At 34.1% G+C, this 26,838-nt stretch overlaps 1 protein-coding gene across 10 annotated transcripts in view; it reads right to left on the bottom strand.

The window, feature by feature from the left end:
* CSNK1G3 (casein kinase 1 gamma 3) overlaps window positions 1-26,838 on the bottom strand; it is a 156,673-nt gene that overhangs the window by 59,651 nt on the left and 70,184 nt on the right. For all 10 annotated transcript variants that reach the window (XR_013827476.1, XR_013827477.1, XR_013827478.1 and 7 more), the window contains exons 5-8: window positions 18,716-18,864; window positions 16,954-17,188; window positions 1,081-1,166; window positions 879-963 (exon numbers count right to left, since the gene is read on the bottom strand). Coding sequence is in view for 1 of the 10 variants with exons in the window: in XM_079916028.1 (XP_079772154.1) it covers window positions 879-963; window positions 1,081-1,166; window positions 16,954-17,188; window positions 18,716-18,864 (555 nt within the window). In the remaining 9 variants the exon portion in view is untranslated. The remainder of the gene's footprint in view (window positions 1-878; window positions 964-1,080; window positions 1,167-16,953; window positions 17,189-18,715; window positions 18,865-26,838) is intronic.

Raw genomic sequence — 26,838 nt, 5'->3', positions numbered from 1 at the left:
CTTAAGTAAATTTTTGTTGATTTCACGTGAGTTGCCAAAAATCTACATGAGAGCAAATCTATCTTCATAAAGCTCCCCAATACAAAATTAGCCTAAAAGTAGTAAGGTTAGTAAGGTTTTACTGTACTTGGAAAACTAGACTAAATCATACATCACATACCTCCTTTGAGCTTGACATTGAGACTTAAATGACTAATATTGGATACCAAAACTTTAGTTAGTATTTCTAAGCAAATATTTCAACTTATTAAAAGTATGCTACTGAAGAAAATATTAGTTTAGCTGGTACTGGTCAACAGTATTAAAAGATGAATTTTCTTCCATTAATACTGTTTTACAAAAGTGAATATACACATTGCCCTGTGGTCTGTGTATCAAATGCTGACATCTTTTTTTTCCTTTTTTTAATTAATTAATTGATTTATTTATTTTTGGCTGTGTTGGGTCTTTGTTGCTTCACGCAGGCCCTCTCTAGCTGTGGCGAGCAGGGGCCACTCGTTGTGGTGCACGGGCTTCTCATTGCAGCGGCCTCTCTCGCTGTGGAGCATGGGCTCTAGGCGCATGGGCTTCAGCAGTTGTGGCACATAGGCTCAGCAGTTGTGGCTCACAGGCTCCAGAGCTCAGGCTCAGTAGTTGTGGTGCATGGGCCTAGCTGCTCCACGGCATGTGGGATCTTCCTGGACCAGGGATCAAACCCATGTCCCCTGCATTGGCAGGTGGACTCCCAACCACTGTGCCACCAGGGAAGTCCTGCTGACATCTTTTGAATCATATTTTTTAAGCATGAAAAAAGTACTTATCAACTTAAGCAATGAAAATGAACAGTTCTAGTTTTCTGTGTATAATAAGCATATGTATCAAGCAGCATTATTCATTACCTGGAAAATTTTCACATAACACTTCTATTGGTGTGGCTCGTTTTGTATCTCCAATTTTCTGATACCTCTCTTTTAATGTGTCCGCCTAAAACAGAAAGAAAAAGAATCTTGAGACATAATTTTAAAATTAAATACGTGGAAGACAGTACCTTAATATATTAACAATTTATGAAATTCAATAAGGAAACACAAAAACAATTACCTTTAAACCTTGCCAAGGAAGACTGCCTCTCAGAAAATACATGAACATATGACCTAAAGCTTCTAAGTCATCTCTTCTACTTTGTTCTGAAATATAAGAGAAACATAAATTTCATTTTCCTTTCCCAGTTTGGATGCAAGAATGGAGAAATGATTCTTTCCTTATATGTAAATTAATTCCCCAAAGCTCAGCATATAAATATAAAATACAGATCTGGTGCTTAGGAGAGAGAAAAATCATGTTTAAACAATAATGTTTTACATTAAAATTATCATGCATCTTTAAAACATGCCACTATGATTTTTTTAGATATTACTGGAGATTTATTTCTTTCCTTAAATATCTATTCATAGAACTATAAGGCAAGGAGGAAAGGGTTCCATGATCAGAAAGAGAGTCACTGTGTACTACAGCTCCATCTTAAAAGATTCAGAATGTAACATATTAAAAGTTTTGAAAACACCTAGAGCTAAAAATGTTTAACTTTAGCTCTCCATTTCCTAAACTTGTATGAGCACAAAAATTCCACCCCACATACTCTCTATTAATATCAAATACAATTAGTATATTGTGTAACATATTTTTAAAAGCACTGTGTTTGACACACTCCAACAGTAATAACTCCTCTGATGGCACCAAAAATATGCTGCCAGAACAAATTGCCACTTTAAGTTGCTACTGTTGTTCTAGTAACAGAATGTTGTATAGCATATAACTGAATGATAATCACAGACCAAGACTCAGGGAGGTACTTACAAATATTTGCTGAGTGAATCTTTTTTCAATTTTTTGTCACTTAAGTTAAATATTTAAGTCTTCTTTGTATTTTAAAATAATACAAGAATGCTGACTAACACCGAGAGGAGAAAATAATACTTTAATATGGGGATGTTCATGTGCAAGTTGTTTCATGCAAATGAATACTCATACTACCCAAGCAGTACTAAATACTTTAGAAAAAGCAAAGTTTTCAAAGGATGGAACCAAACTAGGGTAAAAGGGTCAAAAAAGGTTTTAATTTTTACTATGTAATCTTACAATATTCTATAATTGTCTTCTGTAACACCTGCTACAGTTTTAATATATATGTTTGTGTTTTTATTTAATCAACATCTATCCTCCCATCTGACAACATCACAGGAGAGCAGATATCGCTTTGGCTCAATAGCCTCAGGGCCTAGTGTAACGGCTGCCACAGAGCAGGCACTCAACGCATACTACTTAAATATATAAATGACTACTTAAAAACATATAAAACTAGATTAGAATATATCTCTTTTCTATAAGCATAGGGAAATATCTAGAAAATATGCATCAAATCATTAGTAATTAGGGGTATGAGACTGGAGGACTAAACAGGACATTTCAATAGCTCATTTCATATACTCAAAAATGTGGTATAATGGGAATTTTTCTTATTTTTCATATTTTAACAATGTAAGCATATGCTATTAAAAATAGCAAACTTCCAAAATAAGTAATATAAAGTTCTTCTAAAAGCCATTAATGAAAGCAGGATGTGAATTCATGAAAAAAATCAGTAATGCCTTTTATAGCTAAAATTTTACTTTATTAGATCCTAGGAGTCTTAAGAATGAAAAGTCATGGAAGAAAAAAAATTATTTTTGAAGTCCCACTGAGAATCAGAATCACCTCTGAAACTCTTAAGAACCTCAAATGAGCAGGCCTAATGCTGAACATTGATTCTTTGGGTATGACATAGGGTAGAAGAATGTACACTTTAAAAAGCTTAGCAGATGATTCTGAAGTACAACCAGATTTGATAATCACTAAACAAGAAACTTCTTTTACTTTAGTATAATTTTACATATAATAAAATACACTTATTAAAGGGTACAGTTTGATAAATTTTGACAATACACAGAACTAAGTACTGCCACAATCAAGAATTATTTCCAACACTCCAAAAGATTCCCTTTTACCCCTTGCCTGTTATTCTCCCCCTCCCCTGGTCTCAACCACTCACCTGTTTTCTGTCACTCTATAGTAAATTTGATTTTTTACAGAGTTTCACATGAATAGGATCATACAGTATGGACCCTGGTGTCTGGATTCTTTTGCTTCATTCCTGTTGTTGTATGCATTAGTACCTCATTACTTTTAACTGCCACAATTATTTATCCGTTCGCTTATTGATGGACCTTTGAGTAACTTCCAGTTTTGAGTTAATGTGAATAAGGCTGTTAGGAACGTTCTTGTACAAGTCTTTGTGTGGACATATGTTTTCATTTCTCTGGGTAAATATCCAGGTGTGGGATTACTGCATCATATGGAAAGTGTAGGTTTAACTTTATAAGAAACTTCTAGGGACTTCCCTAGTGGGACAGTGGTTAGGAATCTGCCTGCCAATGCAGGGGACACAGGTTTGAGCCCTGGTCCAGAAAGATCCCACATGCTGCGGAGCAGCAGCTAAGCCCCTGCACCACAACTACTGAGCCTGCACTCTAGAGCCCACGAGCCACAACTACTGAGCCCACATGCCACAACTACTGAAGCCCATGCACCTAGAGCCCGTGCTCCGCGACAAGAGAAGCCAAGCAATAAGAAGCCCACGCACCGCTCACCACAACTAGAGAAAACCCATGCACAGCAACAAAGACCCAATGCAGCCAAAAATAAATAAATAAATTTATTTTTTTAAAAAAAGAAAGAAAAGAAACTTCTATATTGTTTTCCAAAGGGGTTGTGCCATTTTATATTTCCACCAGCAATACATGAGACTTCCAGTTGCTCTAGAGCCTGTCAAACACTTAGTATGGTCACTCTTTCAAATTTAGCCATGCTAATGGCCATGAAGTGTTGGCTCACTGTCATTTAATTTGAATTTCACTGGTGACCTTTTTTGAATGTTGTTTCACGTGTGTTACTGGTCATTCATATATCTTTTTGTCACATTTCCAAACATTTTACTCATTTTTTTAAAATTATACTATTTGTCTTATAATAAATCTGTAAGAGCTGTTTGTATATTTTGGATATAAGTCATTTTCAGATATAAGTTTTGCAAATACTTTCTCTCACACTGTAGCTTGCTTTTTTCATTTTCTTAACAGTATCTTTCAAAGAACAGAAGGTCACAAATATTTTCTCCTATTTTTCCTTCAAGAAATCCTATAGCTTTGGTTCTAACACTTACATCTATGAATCATTTGAAGTATTTTTTGTTTGTTTGCTTTTGTTGTGGGGTAAGGGTTTAAATTCCTTTTTTTCCATATTGATGCCTAGTTTTCTCACACAGTTTCTTGACAAGGCTATCTTTTCCCCTTGAATAACTTCTGCACCATCCTCAAAAATCAATTGAGCTTCTATGTATGGGTCTATTTCAAGACTGTATTATGATTCACTTATCTATGTTGATGCTAAGACCATCCAAAGTAAGTAGAAGGAGAAAATAATGACAAATCAGAAAACCAACAATGAGAAAATGGATAACCAGTAGAAAAAATTTTGAAATCAAATGCTGGTTATTTGAAAAGTTCAATAAAATTAATCCCCTCATTAGGATACAGGAAAGAAAACACAAATTACTAATATCGGGGCAACAAGGGGACATCAGGACAGATCCTACAGACATTAAAAGGATGATAAAGGAATATTACAAACTAACATTATGCCAATACATTCAACAACTTAGATGAAATAGACAAATATCTTGAAAGCTACAAATTACCAAAACTGCCTCAAGAAGAAAATGTGAATAGCTCTATACCAATTAAACAAAATTTAATTTCTAATTTCTGACCTTCCCAAAATATAACCCTAAGCCCAGATGCCATCACTGGTGAATTCTATTAAACATTTAAGGAACAATACTATTTCTATACAAACTCTTTCAGGAAATAGAAGAGAAGGAAACCCTTCCCAAGTTAATTCATTACACCGTTACCAAAGCTAGACAAAGGCATTATAAGCAAAGAAAACTACAGGAAATATCTCTCATCAACACAGATGCAAAATCCTTAAAAAGATAGTACACCAGACTAAGTGGGGTTCACCCTATGACTTTAAGGTTGGTTTAACTTTCAAAAAGCAATCGATGTAATTCTCCATAATTAAAGAAGAAAAGATATAAATCATAAGGTCATCTCAAAAAGTATGGAAGAAGTACTTGAGAAAATCTAACATGCATTTATGATAAAAACTCTCATCAAATGAGGAAAAGAAGGAAACTTCTTCATTCTGACAAAGGCCTTCTATGAAAAACCTACAACCGATACAATTCTTACATGAGGAAAGGCACCCCTAAGATCAGGAACAAAGCAAGGGTGTTCACTCTCACATTTTCTATTCAATGTTGTACTGGAAGTTCTTGTCAGTACAAAAAAAGCAAGAAAAAAAAATTAAAAGATATTCAGATTGTAAATGAAGAAATGAACCTATCCTTCTTTGCAGACAACATGATTTTTTATGTAAAAAAATCCTAAAAAAAAAAATCTATTAGAACTAGTAAATGAGTTTTAGCAAGAATATAGGATACAAGGTCAACATATAAAAATTAACTGTAGGGGCTTCCCTGGTGGCACAGTGGTTAAGAATCTGCCTGCCAATGCAGGGGACGCAGGTTCGTGCCCCGGTCCGGGAAGATCCCACATGCCGCGAGAGTGTCTGGGCCCGTGAGCCATGGCCTCTGGGCCTGTGTGTCCGGAGCCTGTGCTTCGCAATGGGAGAGGCCACAACAGTGAGAGGCCCGCGTACCGCAAAAAAAAAAATTTAATTGTATTTCTATACTAGCAATAAACAATTGGAAAATGAATTTGAACAGCAATAAAATTTACAACAGCATCAAAAAACATGAAACATGTGGGGACAGATTAATCAATATACAAGCAAGACCTGTATATTATAGCATATGGTTTTAAAGCTAAATGCTAAGTGATATATAAATATAGTGAGCCCACCATATCTATGGGTTCTGCATCTGTGGATTCAACCAACCACAGACTGAAAATATCCATGAAAAAATAATTCCAGAAAGTTCCAAAAAGCAAAACTTGAACTTGCCATGGGCTGGCAGCTATTTACAAAGTGTTTACATTGTATTAGTTATTATAAATAAGCGAGAGATGATTTAAAGTATATGGGAGAATGTGTGTAGGTTATATGCAAATACTATGCGATTTTATATTAAGGGTTTGAGCACCCCCGGATTTTGGTATCCTCAGGGGGTCCTGGAACCAATTCATGGATACCAAGGGACAAGTGTACTGAGCCCTACAGTAGGATTCTTTATTAAGGAAAAGAATTCACCATAAAGGCAATTCTTTGAATTCAATCCAAGGGGGGACTTTAGTTACCACAGTGACAATAAGCCATGATCATAAGGTGATCTTGCCTACATGCTTGTCTCAGAGAACAGTAGTAGTCTCATAACCTACACAGTATGTAAAAATTCAAGCCACAACTACGAGCTAGTAAAATAAATGTACTACTGAAACTCAGTCTGCTAATGCTCCTTACCCTCATAATTCCTTTCTTTGTGTTCTATCATCAACTGACAAATTTGGAAGTAAAATTTGCCAAGAAATAGAAGTCATGAGGAAGGCTTTCTCTTTGAAACACTGTAACTAAAGAATACATCCTTCTGGTTTTTAACAATTGTGTTAGATGAAAAACATTCTCCCAAAGGTAATATGGCCCTTATTAAACCCTGTTCACATTTTTAAAGCACTTAACTACAAAGGCCTGTTTGAAAATGGGTTTTTCTCAAAGGCAAAAATCCTTATTATAGGAACCCTTGCTTTAAGCAACTGAAACATTAAAAAGTGACAATTTTCTTTACAACAGGTACCATTAAAGATTATTTTAAATAGGTTCTCCAGTAAATTTTAAAGTTATGTAAAGAGTCAATTAAAATTTTGCTCCTCAGGAATATATGTATCACATAAAATATACAACCAACATATTAATATCCTAGTATGTGTCAGTGCTTCGTACAGATGATCTTTTAAAACTGTATCTATTCCCTGACTTCAGACTGTACTACAAAGCTACAGTAATCAAGACAGTATGGTACTGGCACAAAAACAGAAATATAGATCAATGGAACAGGACAGAAAGCCCAGAGATAAACCCACGCACATATGGTCACCTTATTTTTGATAAAGGAGGCAAGAATATACAATGGACAAAACACAGCCTCTTCAATAAGTGGTGCTGGGAAAACTGGACATCTACATGTAAAAGAATGAAATTAGAACACTCCCTAACACCGTACACAAAAATAAACTCAAAATGGATTAAAGACCTAAATGTAAGGCCAGACACAATCAAACTCTTAGAGGAAAATATAGGCAGAACACTTATCACAGCAAGATCCTTTCTGACCCACCTCCTAGAGAAATAGAAATAAAAATAAACAAATGGGACCTAATGAAACTTAAAAGCTTTTCACAGCAAAGGAAACCATAAAGAAGATGAAAAGACAACCCTCAGAATGGGAGAAAATATTTGCAAATGAAGCAACTGACAAAGGATTCATCTCCAAAATTTACAAGCAGCTCATGCAGCTCAATATCAAAAAAACAAACAACCCAATCCAAAAATGGGCAGAAGACATAAATAGACATTTCTCCAAAGAAAATATACAGATTGCCAACAAACACATGAAAGGATGCTCAACATCATTAATCATTAGAGAAATACAAATCAAAACTACAGTGAGATATCACCTCACACCAGTCAGAATGGCCATCATCAAAAAATCTACAAACAATAAATGCTGGAGAGGGTGTGGAGAAAAGGGAACCCTCTTGTACTCTTGGTGGGAATGTAAATTGATACAGCCACTACAGAGAACAGTATGGAGGTTCCTTAAAAAACTAAAAATAGAACTACCATATGACCCAGCAATCCCACTACTGGGCATACACCCTGAGAAAACCATAATTCAAAAACAGTCATGTACCACAATGTTCATTACAGCTCTATTTATAATAGCCAGGACATGGAAGCAACCTAAGTGTCCATTGACAGATGAATGGATAAAGAAGATGTGGCACATGTATACAATGGAATATTACTCAGCCATAAAAAGAAATGAAATTGAGTTATTTGTAGTGAGGTGGATGGACCTAGACTCTGTCATACAGAGTGAAGTAAGTTGAAAGAGAAAAACAAATTCCATATGCTTACACATATATATGGAATCAAAAAAAAAAAAAGAAAAAAAAATGGTCATGAAGAACCCGGGGGCAGGATGGGAATAAAGACACAGACCTACTAGAGAATGGACTTGAGGACACAGGGAGGGGGAAGGGCAAGCTGGGACAAAGTGAGAGAGTGGCATGGACACGTGTACACTATCAAATGTAAAACTGATAGCTAGTGGGAAGCAGCCGCATAGCACAGGGAGATCAGCTCGGTGCTCTGTGACCACCTTGAGGGGTGGGATAGGGACGGTGGGAGTGAGATGCAAGAGGGAGGGCATATGAGGATATATGTATATGTATAGCTGATTCATTTTGTTATAAAGCAGAAACTAACACACCATTGTAAAAAAAATAATAATAATAACAACATTTTTTTAAAAAAGATGGAGCTCCAGTCATCTGAAGGCTTGACTGGGGCTGAGGATCAAAAAAAAAAAAAAAAAAAAAACTCACTGTAGCTATATTCAAAGTGTCAATAATAATCCAATAAAGAAACTAAGGCTCAGAATGGTTGTGACTAGCTCAAAATTATGCAGGATTTCAGACCACATATCTGGACTTCTTTTCATTTCATAAAACAAGGAAGAACCAATCAATCAAATGTTTATTACAAACCTCTGCAATCCTTTTCTATTTAAAAATTCTACTCTTGCATCTCAACATTATTTTTCTCTTTTTAAAACTGATTTTATTCCTCATTTACCTAGCACTGTTCCCATTTCAACTGAATTTCTAATCAATTTTCAACAACAGAAAAATATTGTTTTAAATGAGCTGAAATTTACCTCTCTGCCCCCCAAAAAATCAAAAGCCTCACTTAAAAGTAGGAAACTTTCTAATATACATGTGCATACTAGCAAAAATAAATTTACTACTGCATTTCCCTGCAAAAAAAAAAAATGAGGCCAAAAGACATGTCAGTTAACTAAATAAAAACAGGCATGACAAGAGAGTTGAACAACAAAAATTCTCACTGAAGAAGGTTTAAATCATTATTTATATGTAACCAAAACAATAAAAACAAAAATTACTATAAGCAAATAGAAGTTTCACTTTATATTTCCTTCTAAAACGTTAAAAGGTACATTTCCTTGGCACCTCACAAAAGAAAGAAAAAACAACTTTCCCACAAGATTCACTGAGCTCATTTACATTTTTCATAATGACATAATTTGAGTTTTTTAGAAGTGAGAACACAAACCCAAAAGAAAAAAAGCACTATCATGCAAGACAATTTGCAGCAACAACCCAATAATCCAGATACCTAATCTAGCAATATCAAGAACTCAGAAAGAAAAAATACATTTCTGAGCAATGGAACTCAGAACATGCATTCATCTGATTCCTCAAGAAGTCCTCTTGAAATCTAGTTCTCTTAATTTAGATATAATTCCGGTAAGTTTGGCTATCAGGTCAGAAGAAGCAAATCAAAAGATGGGAAAGTGCTGCCAGCAGCAATAACAAAAAGTAAGCAAAAATACAGTTGAATGGAAAAAAATCTGTTAAAAAATACACTACAAGACTTACTGTAAAGCTACAGCACTCAACATAGTATGGTATTGGCTAAGGAACAGACAAATAGATCAATGGACAGAATAGAGAGCCCAGAAATAGACCCACATAAATATATATAGTCAGCTGATCTCTGACAAAGAAGCAAAGGCAATACAAGGGAGCAAAGATAAGTCTTTTTAACAAATGGTGCTAAAACAACTGAACATCCACATGTAAAAAAATGAATCTAGACACAGAACTTACACCATTCACCGTTCAAAAATAACCAAAATGGATAAGACACCTGAACGTAAAACACAAAATTACAAAGTTCCTAGAAGATAACATAGGAGAAAATCTAGATGACCCTGGGTTTGGCAATGATGTTTTAGATATAATACCATAAGCACAATACATGAAAGAAATAATTGATGAGTTGGACTTCATTAAAACTTCCACTCTGAAAAGACACCATTGAGAGAATAAAAAGATAAGCCACAGGCTGGAAGAATATATTTGCAAAACACATCTCATAAGAAATTGTTACCCAAAATAGACAAAGAACTCTTAAAATTCAACAATAAGAAAACAAACAAATTGATTAAAATGGGCCAAAGACGTTAATAGGCACCTCACCAAAGAAGATACGCAGATGACAAATAAGCATATGAAAAGATGCTCCATATCATATGTCATCAAGAAATTCAAATTAAAACGAGGTAACACTACACACCTATTAGAATGGTATAAATCCAGAACACTAACAATACCAAATGTTGGTGAGAATGTTGAGCAACAAGAATTCTCACTCATCGGTAGTGGGAATGCAAAATGGTACAGCATTTTGGAAGACAATTTGGGGGCTTCTTACAAAACTAAACACACTCATACCACATGATCCAGCAACAGAGCTCCTTGGTATTTACACAAAGGAGTTGAAAACTTATATTTATACAAAAACTACACAAGGTTGTTTATAGCAGCTTTAGGCATAATTGCCAAAACTTGGAAGCAATGAAGAGGTCCTTCAGTAGGTGAATGGATAAATAATCTGTGTTATCTCCAGACAATGGAATATTACTCAGCACTAAAAGAAATGAGCTATCAAGCAATTAAAAATCATGGAGGAAACTTAACTGCATATTACTAAGTGAAAGAAGCCAATCTGAAAAGGCTACATACTGTATGATTCCAACTATATGGCATCTGGAAAAGGCAGAGCTACGGAGACAGGAAAAAGACTAGTGGTTGTCAGGGGCCGGAGAGAGGGAGGGATTAGGTGAAGCATAGAGGACGCTTAGAAAGTGAAACTACTCTGTAGGACACTATAATGGTAAATACATGTCATTATAAATTTGTCCAAACCCAGATAATATACAACACCAAGAGTGAACGTTAAAGTAAACTATGGACTCTAGGCAATAATGATGTGTCAGTGTAGGTTCATCAATGATAACAAATGTACCACTCCGGCGTGATAATATGATAGTGAGCACGTGTGGGGACAGGGGTAAAAGAGAAACCTCTGTACCTTCTGCCTAATTTTGCTGTGAATTTAAAACAGCTCTAAAAATAATGTTATTTTTAAAAATACACTACTAATTCAAATAAATTTTCTCTAAACTTTTTTAAAATATACATACTAACATTCTCCAAATGATCTTGAAGGTGTCACTATATAATAGTAATCGTACAAAAATTATGATACTGAAATATCAAGAAAACATCAATTAGGTTTATCATACTTTGTTTCAAAAAGCAAGGAATTGTATAATACATTTTTAAACTGTTAAAATGTAATCATAAAATGTATATACATGTTTTTAAACTGTTAAAAAGCTGTTTGGGAGACTTAAAGAGTAGGCTTCAGGATTGTAGCAATTAGCTGGAAATTATATGAAACACACCACAGAATGATAACACAGAAAGAAGGCATTTTTGTAACACCATAATTCTGTGATTACTTCTCTTCCACTCTGAAAGCTTACCATTTAGGGGCTTGAAATATCATTTTTCTATAGAACACAGATTTTTCTTAACACTTACAAAGCAACTGGCAACTTATTCCTCAAATCCTGGTCTTTTTATTCATGAATACTCAATAATATTTAAAAATAAAAGACCATTTTATTTCAAGACACTTACTAAAGAGAAATACATTTCTCTTATTTACTTAATTTCAAATCACTTCAATTAAGACATAAAGGGAAAAAAAGTAATCCAAAGGAAGATTATAAAATGAGGTTCAAAGCACTTGACAAAAAAAAAAGCCTTTAAAACGATATTAAAAAGATACTTGATGAGACACAATTGAAAATAACAATTCAACCTGACAGTACTAAAGAATGCTTCCATTAAAGCAGACCAAGGAAATCCACATCTGTCACATGCAGCTTTATTGAGATTTCATCTTGATCAGCGACTTCAGGAGGTATATGAAAGGTGTACAAATGAATCACTACATCTGCCTTCTGAACAGAAATCACCTAATTAAGATCAATAGACACACACCACAGGAATAAAGATGATAAATTCTACAATGTGATTTTACGCTATTCCTCCATAATATTATGTTAAGGGACAACGCTTTCTTTTCGAATCTGATACAGTGTCCATCTCCGCAAAGGAAAAATACACATAAACCTGCACAAATGTTCCTCTGAACAAATTCTCTATTTTGAAAAGTTCATGTGAGTAGCAAGTCCTTGAATGCACAAGAGTGAGTGAATGAATAAGAAGGCTTTAAAAGTAACAACCAAAGTTCAGATGAAAGGAAGAAATTATATATACACAAATTAAAATCAGCACTAAAAGGTCACGCTTTCACTGTTCTTTTTTCTTAATCTCTTCCTGATTCCTCACAAAGCCAAGTGCTCTAAACTCAAAACACCACTAAATATTCCATGTTCACAGCCATCTCAAACTTACAGAATACTTTAACTCTTTGGCACTCAAACTCACTCTACAATTTTAAAAAAAAGGAAATCACGTAATCTGTCAAATAAATGTTCTATTTTTACCCATCTACTCCCAAGTTCTACATCAAAACTGAGAAGCAGGGCTTTTACAAATGAGAGAAAGTAAGGATTAAAGCTTTTGTTCTTTGCAGTACTTGCCAAATAAATAATTTTTTGTTTTCTTCCTGAAAGAAGAGTAAAAAGAGATTATTACAATAGTTAAATGCCATTTCCCAAGCTCTGAAGGCTTTTCCTAACAAGGACAAATATATCAGACTTATTTTGCCCTTTCTACAAATAGAATGCTGTTACATTTACCATTGTTCGGATAAAGAACACCAGGCCAGAAGGAAGTCGTGACTTCATGGCTCACAATAAAATGGTGGTGAACCTTTGTTAGTTGTTATAAAACAGTCTTAACAACTACCATGAAATGAAAATTTCTCACAGACACTGTTCATATAAACACAGATGTGCCTGGTTTTAACAGAAGAGACAATCCTGAAAGTTGTTTATCTACCCAATCATATTTTAAATCTAACAGGAAAGTTTGCTATTGAAACACACTTGCCCAAATGCCACCTGAAATGTAAATACTACTGACTTTTCTTAAAGAAAGGCAAACCTACATTTTCAGGTATTTCAAACACCTGAAAAAATACCATGAGCCTACTATCAGGTAAGCTGTCAGGGGAAGATGCCAAGTGCTATTTAGTTCTGATTGAGATGCAGAAGCAGGGAAACACAGTGGGCAGCAGATAGGTCTGGGGAGAATGGTTAGAGAAGAAGCTAAGACTAGGAGTTAGAGGTTGGATTAGATGACTTCTAAGGTTCTGGACAAATTGTGATTGTATTGTAAGGTATATCTGAGCAGTGACAGTGGATAAGTACCGATCAGTTTACATTCCTGTCTATTCTCCCTTATAAGAAAGATGTTAGATATAGAATCTAAAAGCATAAAATTAAGTTATTAGACTTCCTGTGATATAAAAACCGACCATGGCTTAAGACTTAGGAATAATCTATTGTAAACACAACCTAGAACTGATTTTTTTAGAAACACACAAAAGTAATTTGATGGCAAAGAATATGATATCATAAAAAGAATATCTCAATCCCTATCTCACATCATACAAAAAAATGAATTCTAGATGGCAGAAGAAAACACAAAATGTTCTCATTACAAGGGGTAAAGATTTCTTAGGATTTAAAAAGTAGTAATCATAAAAGAAAAATTTGATAAATTAGACTTCATAAATATTTACAACTTTTGCTCATCAATTGTCAACACTAGGAAAATGACTAGACAAGCCACAGACTAGAAGACGATGTCCACAGAGCATGTATTTGCCAAAGGACTTATATCCAGAATATATAAAGAATTCCTCCAAATCCACAATAAAACGATGTACACAACACAAAAGAAGACATACGAGTGGTCAATAAGCACATGAAAAGTGCTCACAATCGTTAGTCACAGTAAAATACAATACCACTACATAAATTCGCCAGAATGGCTAGAATGAAAAAGACCGACAACACCAAATGTTGTCAAGAATGTGAAACAAACAGAACTCTCATTCACTGCTGGTAGAAACAGAAAATGGTATGAATGTTTTGGGGAACTGATTGACAGGTTCCTATAAAGTTAGTACCTACAATATGACCCAACAATTACAATCTTAGGTATTTACCCAAAAGAACTGAAAACATACGTGTGCTGGAAGATTTGCAAGGATGCCATAGCAGTTTTATTCATAATAGCAAAATACTGTTAATAATCAAAATGCTCATCAACGTTAGGATGGATAAACAATTTGTGGTACATTCATATTTATGCAATGGAATACTACTCCGTTGCACAGGAACAAACCCTAATCAACTTAGATGAATCTCATACATATTAGACTGAACAAAATAAGTCATATGATTTCATTTATAAGAATTAGAGTCAGCAAAACTAAACCTATGGTGATAGAAATCAGATCAACAGTTGCTTTTGTAGACACTGAGGAACAGCAAGAGGGAAGTCTAAGGAGTGAATAGTGTTCTAAATCTTGGTAGACTTGTGGGTTATACAGCTGTATACATTTATTAATACTAATAAGTTATACACTCAAACGTTGTGCACTTTACTCAATGTATATTTTACTTGAGTCAATTTATTTATTTATTTATTTATTTATTTATTTATTTATATTTTTGGCTGTGTTGGGTCTTCGTTGCTGTACGCAGGCTTTCTCTAGTTGTGGCAAGCTAGGGCTATTCTTCATTGTGGTGCACGGGCTTAGTTGCTCCGCGGCATGTGGGATCTTCCCAGACCAGGGCTTGAACCTGTGTCCCCTGCATTGGCAGGCGGATTCCTAACCACTGCACCACCAGGGAAGTCCTACTTGAGTCAATTTTAAAAAGGACTCTTCAATAAAATGAGAATTACAAATATCGCAATTCTAGTAAGCTTGCATTAACACAGTGTTATCAGTTACCAATTCTGAAACTACATTCTGAGTGTCCTAGGCTTCTAAAAATGAGTAAATATACTAGAGTAGTGGTAGCCAGATTTCTCAATGTTGGCAAAGGAAGATATAAACATAGAAAAGGGAAGGGAATTACAAATATGAAAAGGAGGGGATCCTACTTTGTGCTGTTAGACTGAAATTAGAAGTATCAGTATAAACTCATAGTTTTTAATAGATAGATGTTAACATATGTGTATAAGTGCATACACATGTGTAGGCGTATCTGTACGTGTACATAAATGTGTGTTGTATATACACACAAATGAGTATATATGTGTATATTCACACACACAGACATGTACACATTTCCTAGTTCTGCTACAGAAAGGCCTTAGAAACAATAACATACTAGGAGCAATAAATACACCTAGTGTTACAAAATCTTGGTTTCTACATACCATTATCCAATAAAGGAACCAGGGCTTCTTAGAAAAATGTTGTATCTGGGCTAGAGACAAGAAACTATAAGATAAGCCTGGAACAACTTGTTGCACAAGACGAGAAAGAAGTTTTCCAAGAATCATGAGAACATGCCAAAGGAACAGCTAAACAGCTTGAGAGAGCAACCAGTAGCCAAATTTGGGACAATCTGAGCATCAAAATAAATAATGATATAAATAATGATAGTAATGGACTATAATACATCCAGTTAAGAATCCATGAGTCTATGAGTCCATACTGATGTAAGTCAATAAATAAGGGAAGAAGGGAAAGCTTTTGCCTACATTAGAATGAAACTAGTAAATTCATAAGGAACGATGGAGTTAGAAAATCATCAATTGATATTAAATCTAGTGGGTAAAAATTTGATGAGAAACAACATATTTACATAATCTCAAAAACTGACTTAGAAAATATTTTCTAACTACAAAGGGAAAATAAGAAACTTTTAAGTGGAGAAACTTAGCAGTCACTACCCTAAGCAAGTGATCAAAGCTACTTGGAACCAAGTGACATGTGCCTTCTGACATGATGCACTGAGAACACATCACTTCTATGATACTTGTGCTTAAACTGGATACCCAAATATAGTCATGAAGAAATATCAGACAGCTTCAAACACAGGACATGCTACAAAACAACCCGTACTCTACAAAAATATTAACTTCATGAACCATAAAGAAAGGCAAGGAACTGTACCAGATGAAAGGAAACAAAAGAGATAGGACGATTAGGTGAAATATGTGATCCTGGACCAGGAAAAAAAAAAGCTATAAGAAACCCTGTGCAGTTGATATTTTACCCTTTTTATAAATAAGGAACCCTCTTAAAAAGGTTAAATAATAGCTAGTACAAAGTAAACAGTACCTGTAAGATATGTATTCTCAGTATTCAATGTATTAGGCAGGTGGCTACCTCCCTGGACAGCTGTATCAAAGAGTTACAGTCTCAATCAAAAACCTTTACACACATTAAATGCAGTTAAAATTAAGTATTCTCTCATATTCTTTAATAGAAATAATTAAATGGATCACCCTAAGTGTATCAAAGTCGAACATTTCAAGTAAAATAAAAAAGATATAGTGAATATAAGGATATCTGTCATTCATTTATTTGAAAGCAACTTACTTTAAAAGACTTACTAAATGTAAGTAAACTCTAGTTAGATGTGATAAATAAAAATTACAATAGAAGCGACTGTAACCTGCAAAAACTAAACCATAATAACAAATAAAAACCCACACTATTAGCGTACTGAGTTCAAACTTCCATACTTACGAAAGGTACACGTACCTTTTCCTAAATGTGTGTTTATGCTCATATATCTAGCTGTTCCTGTAAGGCTCTTATGTTCTCTGTATGGTATGTGTTTCTTTGTCTCTGGATCAATATATTCCTTTGCCAAACCAAAATCTATAATATGAATAACTTGCTGGGTTTTGTTTCCTGGTCGTCCTATTAGGAAGTTCTCAGGCTTCACATCTCTGTATATCAAGTTCTTTGAATGGACATACTCCATGCGAGAAATCTTGATTCAAAAAAAAAAAAAAAAGATACATTTTATTTTAGGCTTTGACTAGCATAAAATAGTATGATAGAGGCAAGACAATTTTTACAATGAAAACAACATTAAGAAGAAAAAATCAGAAATTGTTTGAACCCTTTAAAAGAAACATGATATCACTCAATAGTTTCTTAAATATATGTCCAATTATGATTAAATATCTTTGCTTTTTACTATTTTGGGCACTTATATAGGAAAGTGCTTGAATTTTATGAATTCCTTTCTTATCAGGAAGCCTGATTAAATCAACACTTTCAGATGATGCTACCTTATAGAATTAAAAAGCTTTACTAATAAAAAATCTTGAACTCAAAAATATAAACAGATATATTCACAAAGCTGCAATTTATTCTTCCTTATCTGTTCAATAATGGAGAAAATTTTATAATTACACTAAAGAAACTTAAAGAGTCTAGACTGTTAAATAAAAGAATTAACAGAGCACTTTGTTATCTTTTTTATAACTTGTTTACTTTTTTCCTTAGGTATTAAACATTTAAAAAGATCTTGAGACTAGAAAACTTTGGAATCCAACTCTAATAATATAATACATTTTTATTCATTGCTTTATACATTCTCAAATAATGTTTATTGTATAAACTGTCAGAAAACAGAACATTACAAATAATAAAAGTGCTTCATTTAATGATATTCATGGTTGACAATACAATGTAAGTGAACACAGTCACTCAAGCCATTTTAGTTTGTTAACAAATTTTGGATCATATAACATATACTATTCTATGACCTATAGTTCTCATTAACAATATATTATGAGCATTTTCCAGGTCATGAAACATTCTTTTAATATACACTTTTTAGTGGCTGCTTATTATTTTATGGCTATTAATAATTTATCCAACTAACACTGTTATGTCTGTGCATTCGGGTTGTTTCCCACTTTATTAAAGACGTCTTTGCACAACAAGCTTTAAGTACATCTGAATACTTCCATTGGATAAATCTGTAGAAGTAATGAGTCAACAGATAAAAACAATTTTAAGACTTCTGCAGCATACACTTACTGGCATTTATTTCAAAACTGCCTTAAAATTATCCTCTTAAGTTATTTCCCCATAGGCTCCCTGAAATTTAAATGATTTATAAGACTTTCTCATTAGTTTGTTTCTTCTTTTTATAGGCCATTTTAATTTATTACCAAGATTAAAAACCCATCTTTCTGAGGGTTCTCTTCTCTAAGTATTCATTTTCGACCTGAAAAGAGTGCTGGAAACAACTTAATTCCCAAACTGAGCATTCTGACCTTAAAGTAGTAAGATATTAATTTTTTCATACAAATAAAATACACCTGATTCAGTTATTTTAAGTTACAGTCATCCTAAAAGGACAATGATATGAAAAGCAGACATTTTTATTAGGTCAAATGCTGTGGAAGATAATGTCACAAAACTTTAAACTTTCAGTGTAAATTAGTGACCAAATGAAACACACAATTGTTCAAACAGCTTCAAAACATCCTGCTTTACTTACCAGTTGGATAGCTATCATGAGAACCGTTTTAAGAGAAAATGTTCTGTCACACAAATCAAACAAATCTTCCAAACTAGGTCCCAGCAGTTCCAGCACCATAGCGTTGTATTTCCCACAAGGGCCAAAATAGTAAACTTGAGGTATACCATCTGGAGGAAAAGAATAACAATAAACAATTTTTTAATCATTTTGTAGCTTCAAGAACTGCAGCAGTATTTTTATTTTTTCCATACAAACAATAAACTTCTCCTGACCCAGCCTCCTCCCTCCCTATACCTTCTCCTTCATGTTCACAGAGTAGCCTGGTTACACTTCTACTGAACCTGCATTACTGAACTACATTATAAACAGTGCTTCATTGTTGGTCTCCACCAACCTCACTATAGAAAGGAACTGCGCCCTTGAGACTTGTATTTCCATGGCCTACAGAAATGCTTGGCACATAGGAAAGATCTTATTTTTATTGAACAAAGGAGTTACTGCACTCTTTCATAACCCTGTGGTAGGCATAATGCTAAGTTCAACCCACAAGATTTCCATCCTCTGGTGTACACAACCCATATAATCCTTTCCCCGCAAGTGTGGGCAAGATTCCCAGATTTCACTCTTGTCATTAGATTATGTTATATGGCAAAGGTAACAAAATTAAGATCCCTGTTAGTGGAGGTTAAATTAATCAAAAGGGAGATTATTCTGTTGGGCATGACTTAATCAGGTAAGATGTTTAAAAAGCAAGTCTAGAAGTCAGAGATAGTCAAAGCAGCAGAGCACTACTATGTTGTGGAAGAGGGCCACATGCCAGGAAATGGTGGGCAGGCCCCAGGAACTGAGAGCCTCATCACACAGCCATGAGGAACTGAATTCTAGAAATAACCAGTGAGCTTGGAAAAGGATCAGAGGCTCAGAAAAGATTGCAGTCCAAGCTTACACCTTGATTTAAGCCTGGAAAGACCCTCAACAAAGGACAAAGCTAAGCTATGCCTGGACTCATGACCAATAGAAATTGGGAGATAATAAAGTCTCTTATTCTATGTCACTAATTGCTAAATAAATCATTACGCAACAACACAAAATAATACAAACTCCAAATATAAAGTCTAAATACACAAAAATCACCCGTATTTTATTTTTAGAACTAACAGACTCACAATAAACTAACATATAATAGGGGATCATTTTATCTTAACATTGTATCTATTTATTCGTTATGAGGAAATGAACAACATCCATCTTAAACGTCTCAGTTTTACTTATGAGTATTTTTTGTTTTGTTTTGTGTAATGATTTTAGAAAGGAAAAAAACTTTCTAAAATATACTAAAACCTTCCCATCCTTTTTAAAATAAAGAGTATGAAAAACATAATTTTACCCTGTTGTTTATTTTATCATTTGGCATAATAATTATTGCATGGGCAAAACAAAACATTGAACTAGAAGCCAGGATAGCTACGTTCTTAGTTTGGCTTAATACTAACTATTCAAACTCTCAAGCTGACTTCAGTTTATCTATATTAGTAGTTTAGATAAGACCAGTTTTTCTAAAATGTGAGTATGAGAAAGGCAGCAGAACAGCTGAAGATAGGAAGGTAAGATAATATAATCATGACAGGGGTAGGGGAAGGAGACAAGTTCAAACTGTGTACATGGTCTCTTCCCCCAAAATAGAGATTCTCATACACCCCCATGTGTACACATCACCACCCTGTACCACACCACACCACACACACACACACACACACACACACACACACACACACACTTCCCCCTGCCACTGAGAATCATTATCTTCTTACTAGAGCCACTCATATCATATTTGAGTCATATCTACCCCCATTATAAGTAAAAACAGATAAAAGGCTTAGAAATAGTGGATGAGAGACTCTAACATTTATTCAACTCTGAAATACTGATTTTAGTATGCTATATACATCAAGAGCCTAGAGATGCAATTAAGACTTACCAATAGCTCTCAGCTACTGAGTTTTAAAAAATATTTCTACAATGCTTTCCCCCCTCCATTCCACTGAAAGTGCTAACTTCTATGCTCTTAATTTAGCAATCTCTTAATAACCCATTTCCACTCTTTAGTTTGTTGCTTCTTGGTCATAAAGATGTTCACCAAACTCAGGAGGAGAATGGATGAACACAGTGAGAGCTTCAACAGGGACTGAAATATAGGAAAGTACCAAAGAGGTTATAACTCAGTTGAAAAATATACTAGAGGAGTTCAACAGTAGACTGGATGAAGTAAAAGAATGAATCAGTGAGCTGCAAGACAAAACAACTGAACTCATCCAGACAGAGAAGCAAAATGAAAAGTAGAATTTTAAAAAGTGAAATTAATTTAAGAAACCATTGAGACAGCATCAAGCAAAATAACATTTGCATTATATGGATCCCAGAAGAAGAAGAGAGAGAAAAGGGGCCAGAAAAACTATCTGAAGAAATATGGCCAAAAATTTCTCTAATCTGGGGAAGGAAACAAATATCCAGGTCCAGGAATCCCAGAGAGTTCCAAAAAAGATTAGCCCAAATAGACATACACCAAGACACATTATAATTAAAATGGTATAAGTTCAGGATAAAGAGAAGATCCTAAAAGCAGCGAGAGAAAACCAACTTGTTACATACAAAGTAAACTCCATAAGACTATCAGCAGATTTTTCAGCAGAAACTTTACAGGCCAGTAGTGAGTGGCATAACCTATTCAAAGTGCTAAAAGGAAAAAACCCCCAACAAGAATTCTCCACCTAGCAAATTTATCATTCAGAATTGAAGAAGGGATCAAGAGTTTCCCAGATAAACAAAAGCTTAAAGGAGTTCATCAGCACAAAACTGGCCCTATAAGAAATATTTAAGATGAAAAGAAAAAGCACTAATTAATAATAAGAAAACACATGCAAGTAAAAAGTCTTTCTGGAAAAGCTAAATATATAATAAAGGTAGTAGATCAATACTTATAAAGCAAACATGATGGTTTAAAGACAAGAAGTAGTAAATTTAAATTAAATTCCAATAGTTAGTTAAGGGATGCATAAAATTAAGAGGTAAAATGTATCATCAAAAGTATAAAACATTGGGGCAGGGGGCTGGAGTAGTAAAAAGATGAAGCTTTGGAATGTGTTCAAATTTAATTTGCTACCAGCTTAAAACAGGCTACTACTTACATAGGATGTTATATATGAACTTTACAGTAACAGGGAAAAAAACTTATAGTAAATATACTAAAGAAAATGGAAGGAAATTTAAATATAACACTGAAGAAAACCACCAAAACACGAAGGAAGAGGGAAAGAGAAGAAAGGAACAGAGAGGAACTACAAAAACAACCAGAAAACAATTAACAAAATGACAAGTACATACTTACCAATAATTACTTCAAATGGACTAAAATAGCCAAGAAAAAGACAGTGAGGGACTGTTTAAATTTAAAAAAAAAACAAAAAACACATCCATCTATATGCTGCCTACACAAGACTTACTTCAGGAGAAAGAACTCACACAGACTGAAAGTGAAGGAATGGAAAAAATTTCAATGCAAATGTAAATAAAAGGAAAGTTGGAGTACCTATACTCAGACAAAACAGACTTTAAAACAAAGACTATATTAAAAGACAACAAGGGCAAACATAATGATAAAGGTGTCAATCCAGCAAGAAGATATAACATTTATAAATGTATATGCATCCAGTAGAGGAGCACTAAGATATACAACACAAATATTAACAGACTTAAAGGGAGAAATTGAAAGCAAAACAATAATAGCAGAGGACTTTAACACCCTACTTACATCAATGGATAGATCATCCAGAAAAAAAATTAAAAAGAAAACATCAAACTTAAATCACACATTAGATCACACGGACTTAACATATAGAACATTCCATCCAAAAGCACCAAAATATACATTCTTTTCAAGTGCACCTGAAACATTCTCCAGGATAGATCATATATTAGGTCACAAAAAAAGTCTCAATATAAATTCAGAAAGGCTGAAATCATATCAAGCATATTCTCTGGCCACAATACTATGAAACTAAATATCAATCACAAAAAGAAAACAGTAAAAACCACAGAAACGTGGAAATTAAACATGCTACCAAACAACCAATAGGTCACTAAAGAAATCAAATAAATACCTAGAGACAAATGAAAGCAGAGATATAACGTACCAAAATCCATGAGATGCAGCAAAAGCAGTTCAAAGAAGAAAGACCATAGCAATATAGGCCTACCTCAAGAAACGAGAAAAATCCAAAATAAATAATCTAAATTTACACATAAAGAAAACATAAAAAGAATAAATGAAGCTCCACATTCGAAGAAAGGAAATAATAAAGATCTGAGTGGAAATAAATGAAATAGACATTTAAAAAACAACAGAAAAGATCAATGAACCTAAGAGCTAGTTCTTTGAAAAGATAACCAAAATTGACAAATCGTTAGCTAGACTAACCCCCCCAGAAAAAGAAAAAGAGGGGACTCAAACAAAATCAGAATGAAAGAGAAATTACAACTGATACCACAGAAATACAAAATATCATAAGGTACTACTATGAACAATTCTACACCAACAAATTAGACAACCTAGAAAAAACGGAAAATTCCTAGAAACATCCAAGCTTCCAAGACTGAATCAAGAAGAAATAGAAAATCTGAATAGAACAATTACTAGTAAGGAGACTGAAACTATAATCGAAAGCTCCCAACAAACAGAAGTCTAGGATCAGATGGCTTCACTGGCAAATTATACAAAACATTCAAAGAATACCAATTCTTGTCAAACTCCTTCTCAAACTCTTCCAAAAAATTAAAGAGGAAGAAAACCTTCCAAACACATTTTGTGAAGCTACCATTATGTTGATACCAAAACCAGACAAGGACACCATAGAAGAAAATTACAGGCCAATATCCTTGATGAACAAAGATGCAAAAGCCCTCAACAAAATATGAGCAAACCAAATCAAGCAATACATTAAAAAAATCATACACCATGATCAAGTGGGATTTATTCCAAGGATGCAAGAATGTTCAACATCTGCAAATCAATCAACATGATACCATACATTAACAAAATGAAGGATAGAAATCACATGATCATCTCATTAGATGCAGAAAAAGCATCTGACAAAATTCAACATCCATTTATGATAAAAATTCTCAACCAAGTGGGTATGGAGTGAACATACCTCAACCTAATAAAGGCCATATATGACAAAGCCACAGCTAACATCATACTCAGTGATGATCAGGAATAAGAGAAGGATACCCACTCTCACCACTTCTATTCAACACAGTACTGGAAATCCTAGCCGTAGCAACTAGACAAGAAAAATTAATAAAAGTGATCCAAATCAGAAAGAAAGAAGTAAAACTGTCACTATTTGCAGATGACATGATACTATATATACAAAGTTCTAATGATGCCACAAATAAAACCTGTTCAAACAAATAAATGAATTCAGTAAAGTCACAGGATACAAAATCAATATACTGAAGTCTGTGGTTTTTCTATACACTAAGAATGAACTATCAGAAACAGAAATTAAGAAAATCCCATTTACCACTACATAAAAAAGAATAAAATACCTAGCAATAAATTTAACCAAGGAGGTGAAAGACCTAATACACTGAAAACTTTAAGACACTGATAAAAGAAATCAAAGAAGACACAAATGAATGGAAAGATATTTCATGCTTATGGACTGAAAGAATTTATATTGTTAGAATGTCTATACTACCCAAAGCAATCTATAGATTCAATGCAATCCCTATCAAAATTCCAATGGCATATTTCACATGACTAAAACAATCTTAAAATTTGTATGGAACCACAAAAGACACCAAATAGCCAAAACAATCCTGAGAAAGAAGAACAAAGCTGGAGGTTATCATGCTCCCTGATTTCAAACTACAGCAAACCTTTAAACAGCACATGTTTGAAATGCACTTACCCACGGATTTTTTTCAATAATAAATACTAGATAGAGTACTACACAATCCAAGGTTGGTTTAATCCAAGGATGAAGAACCATGGATATGGAGGAACTGTGTATACCAAGGGCCAACTATAAGTTATACATGAATTTGCAACTGCATAGAGAGTGGTAACCTTAACCTCCATATTGTTCAAGGGTCAACTGTACTCTACAAAACTACAGTAATCAAAACAGTATGGAACTCACACAAAAACAGACACACAGATCAATGGAACAGAACTGAGAGTCCAGAAATAAAACCACAAATATATGGGCAATTAATTGACAACATAGGAGCAAAGAACATACATGGAGAAAGAACAGTCTCTTCAATAAATGGTGCTGGGAAAACTGGACAGCTACAGCCAAAAGAATCAAATTAGACCACTATCTCACACCACACACAAAAATTAACTCAAAATGGATTAAAGATCTGAATGTAAGACCTGAAACCATAAAACTCCTAGAAGAAAACATAGGAGGTAACTTCATTTATATGAGTTTTAGAGATATTTTTGTGGATCTAATTCCAAAAGCAAGGGAAACAAAAGCAAAAATGAACAAATGGGACTACATCAAACTAAAAAGTTTCTGCACAGTGAAGGAAACCATCAGCAAAACGAAAAGGCAACCTACTGAATGGGAGAAGATATTTGTAAATCCAATAAGGGATTATTATCCAAAATATATAAAGAACCCATACAACTTAAAAACAAACAAGTTGATTTAAAAATGGACATTTTGTAATGAATAGACATTTTTCTAAAGAAGACATACAGATGGCCAAAAGGTACATGAAAAGATGTTCAACATCACTAATTATGAGGGAAATGCAAATCAAAACCACAATGAGAGATCACCTCACACCTGTCAGAATGGCTATTAGCAAAAAGAAAAAAATTACGAATATTGGAGAAGATGTGGAGAAAAGGAAACCCTTGTACACTGTTGGTGGGACTGAAAATTGGTGCAGCCACCATGGAAAACAGTATAGAGATTCCTCAAAAAATTAAGAATAGAACTCCCATCTGACCCAGCTATTCTACTTCTAGGTATTATCTAAAGAACACAAAAACAATTTGAAAAGATATATGAACCCCTACGTTTGTTGCAGCATTATTTACAACGGCCAAGATATGGAAATAACCTAAGTGTCCATGGGTGCATGAATGGATAAAGAAAATGTGGTACATATACACAAAGGAAAACTACCCCACCACAAAAAAAGAATTAAATCCAATCCTTCCATTTGCAACAACACGGATGGACCCTGAAAGTTTTATGTTAAGTGATGTAAGTTAAGAAAGACAAATACCATAAAATTTCACTCATGTGTGGAATGTAAAAAAACAAATGAACAAACAAAATAAAACAAAAACAAACTCATAGATACAGAGATAAGATTAGTGTTTACCAAAGGGAAAGGGAGTTGGGTGGAATGGGTGAAATGGGTAAAGGGGGTCAGCTGTATGGTGATGGATGGTAACTAGAAACGTGCTGATGATCACTTTGTAGTGTGTACAGGCATATTTAGGAGATATTTTGGGTTCAGTTCCAGACCACCACAATAAAGGGAATAAATACCAAAATAAAGTCAGATGAATTTTTTGGTCTCCTGGTGCATACAAAAGTTATATTTATACTATACTGTAGTCTATTAAGTGTACAGTAGCACTGTCTAAAAATACCACGTACATACCTTATTAATACCTTAAAAACACTTTATGGCTAAAAATGCTAACCATCATCTGACCCTTCAGTGAGTCATAGTAGTAACATCAAAGATCACTGATCACAGATCACTATAACAAATATAATAATAATGGAAAAGTTTGAAATACTGTAAATATTACCAAAATGTGACACAGAGACAAGGTGTGAGCAGATGCTGTCGGAAAAATGGCATCGAAGACTTGCTCATTGTAGGGCTGCCACAAACTTTCAATTTGTAAAAAAAAAAAAAGAAAAGAAATCTGTGAAGCACAATAAAGCAAAGCACAATGAAACAAGGTATGCCTGTACAGATGTCAAATTATAATGCTGCACACCTGAAACTTACATAACTTAAAAATATTATTCTGGGACTACAAAGAAAAACTTAAATTGGAAAAAGATTTAGACCACATTTATTTAATCCAAGTATTA

The sequence above is a fragment of the Stenella coeruleoalba genome, assembly GCF_951394435.1.
Source record: "Stenella coeruleoalba genome assembly, chromosome: 3".
In the NCBI taxonomy this organism is placed as follows: Eukaryota; Metazoa; Chordata; class Mammalia; order Artiodactyla; family Delphinidae; genus Stenella; species Stenella coeruleoalba.
The sequence above is the reverse complement of the archived record's forward strand: the minus strand, read 5'-3'. Positions and strand labels throughout refer to the sequence as shown.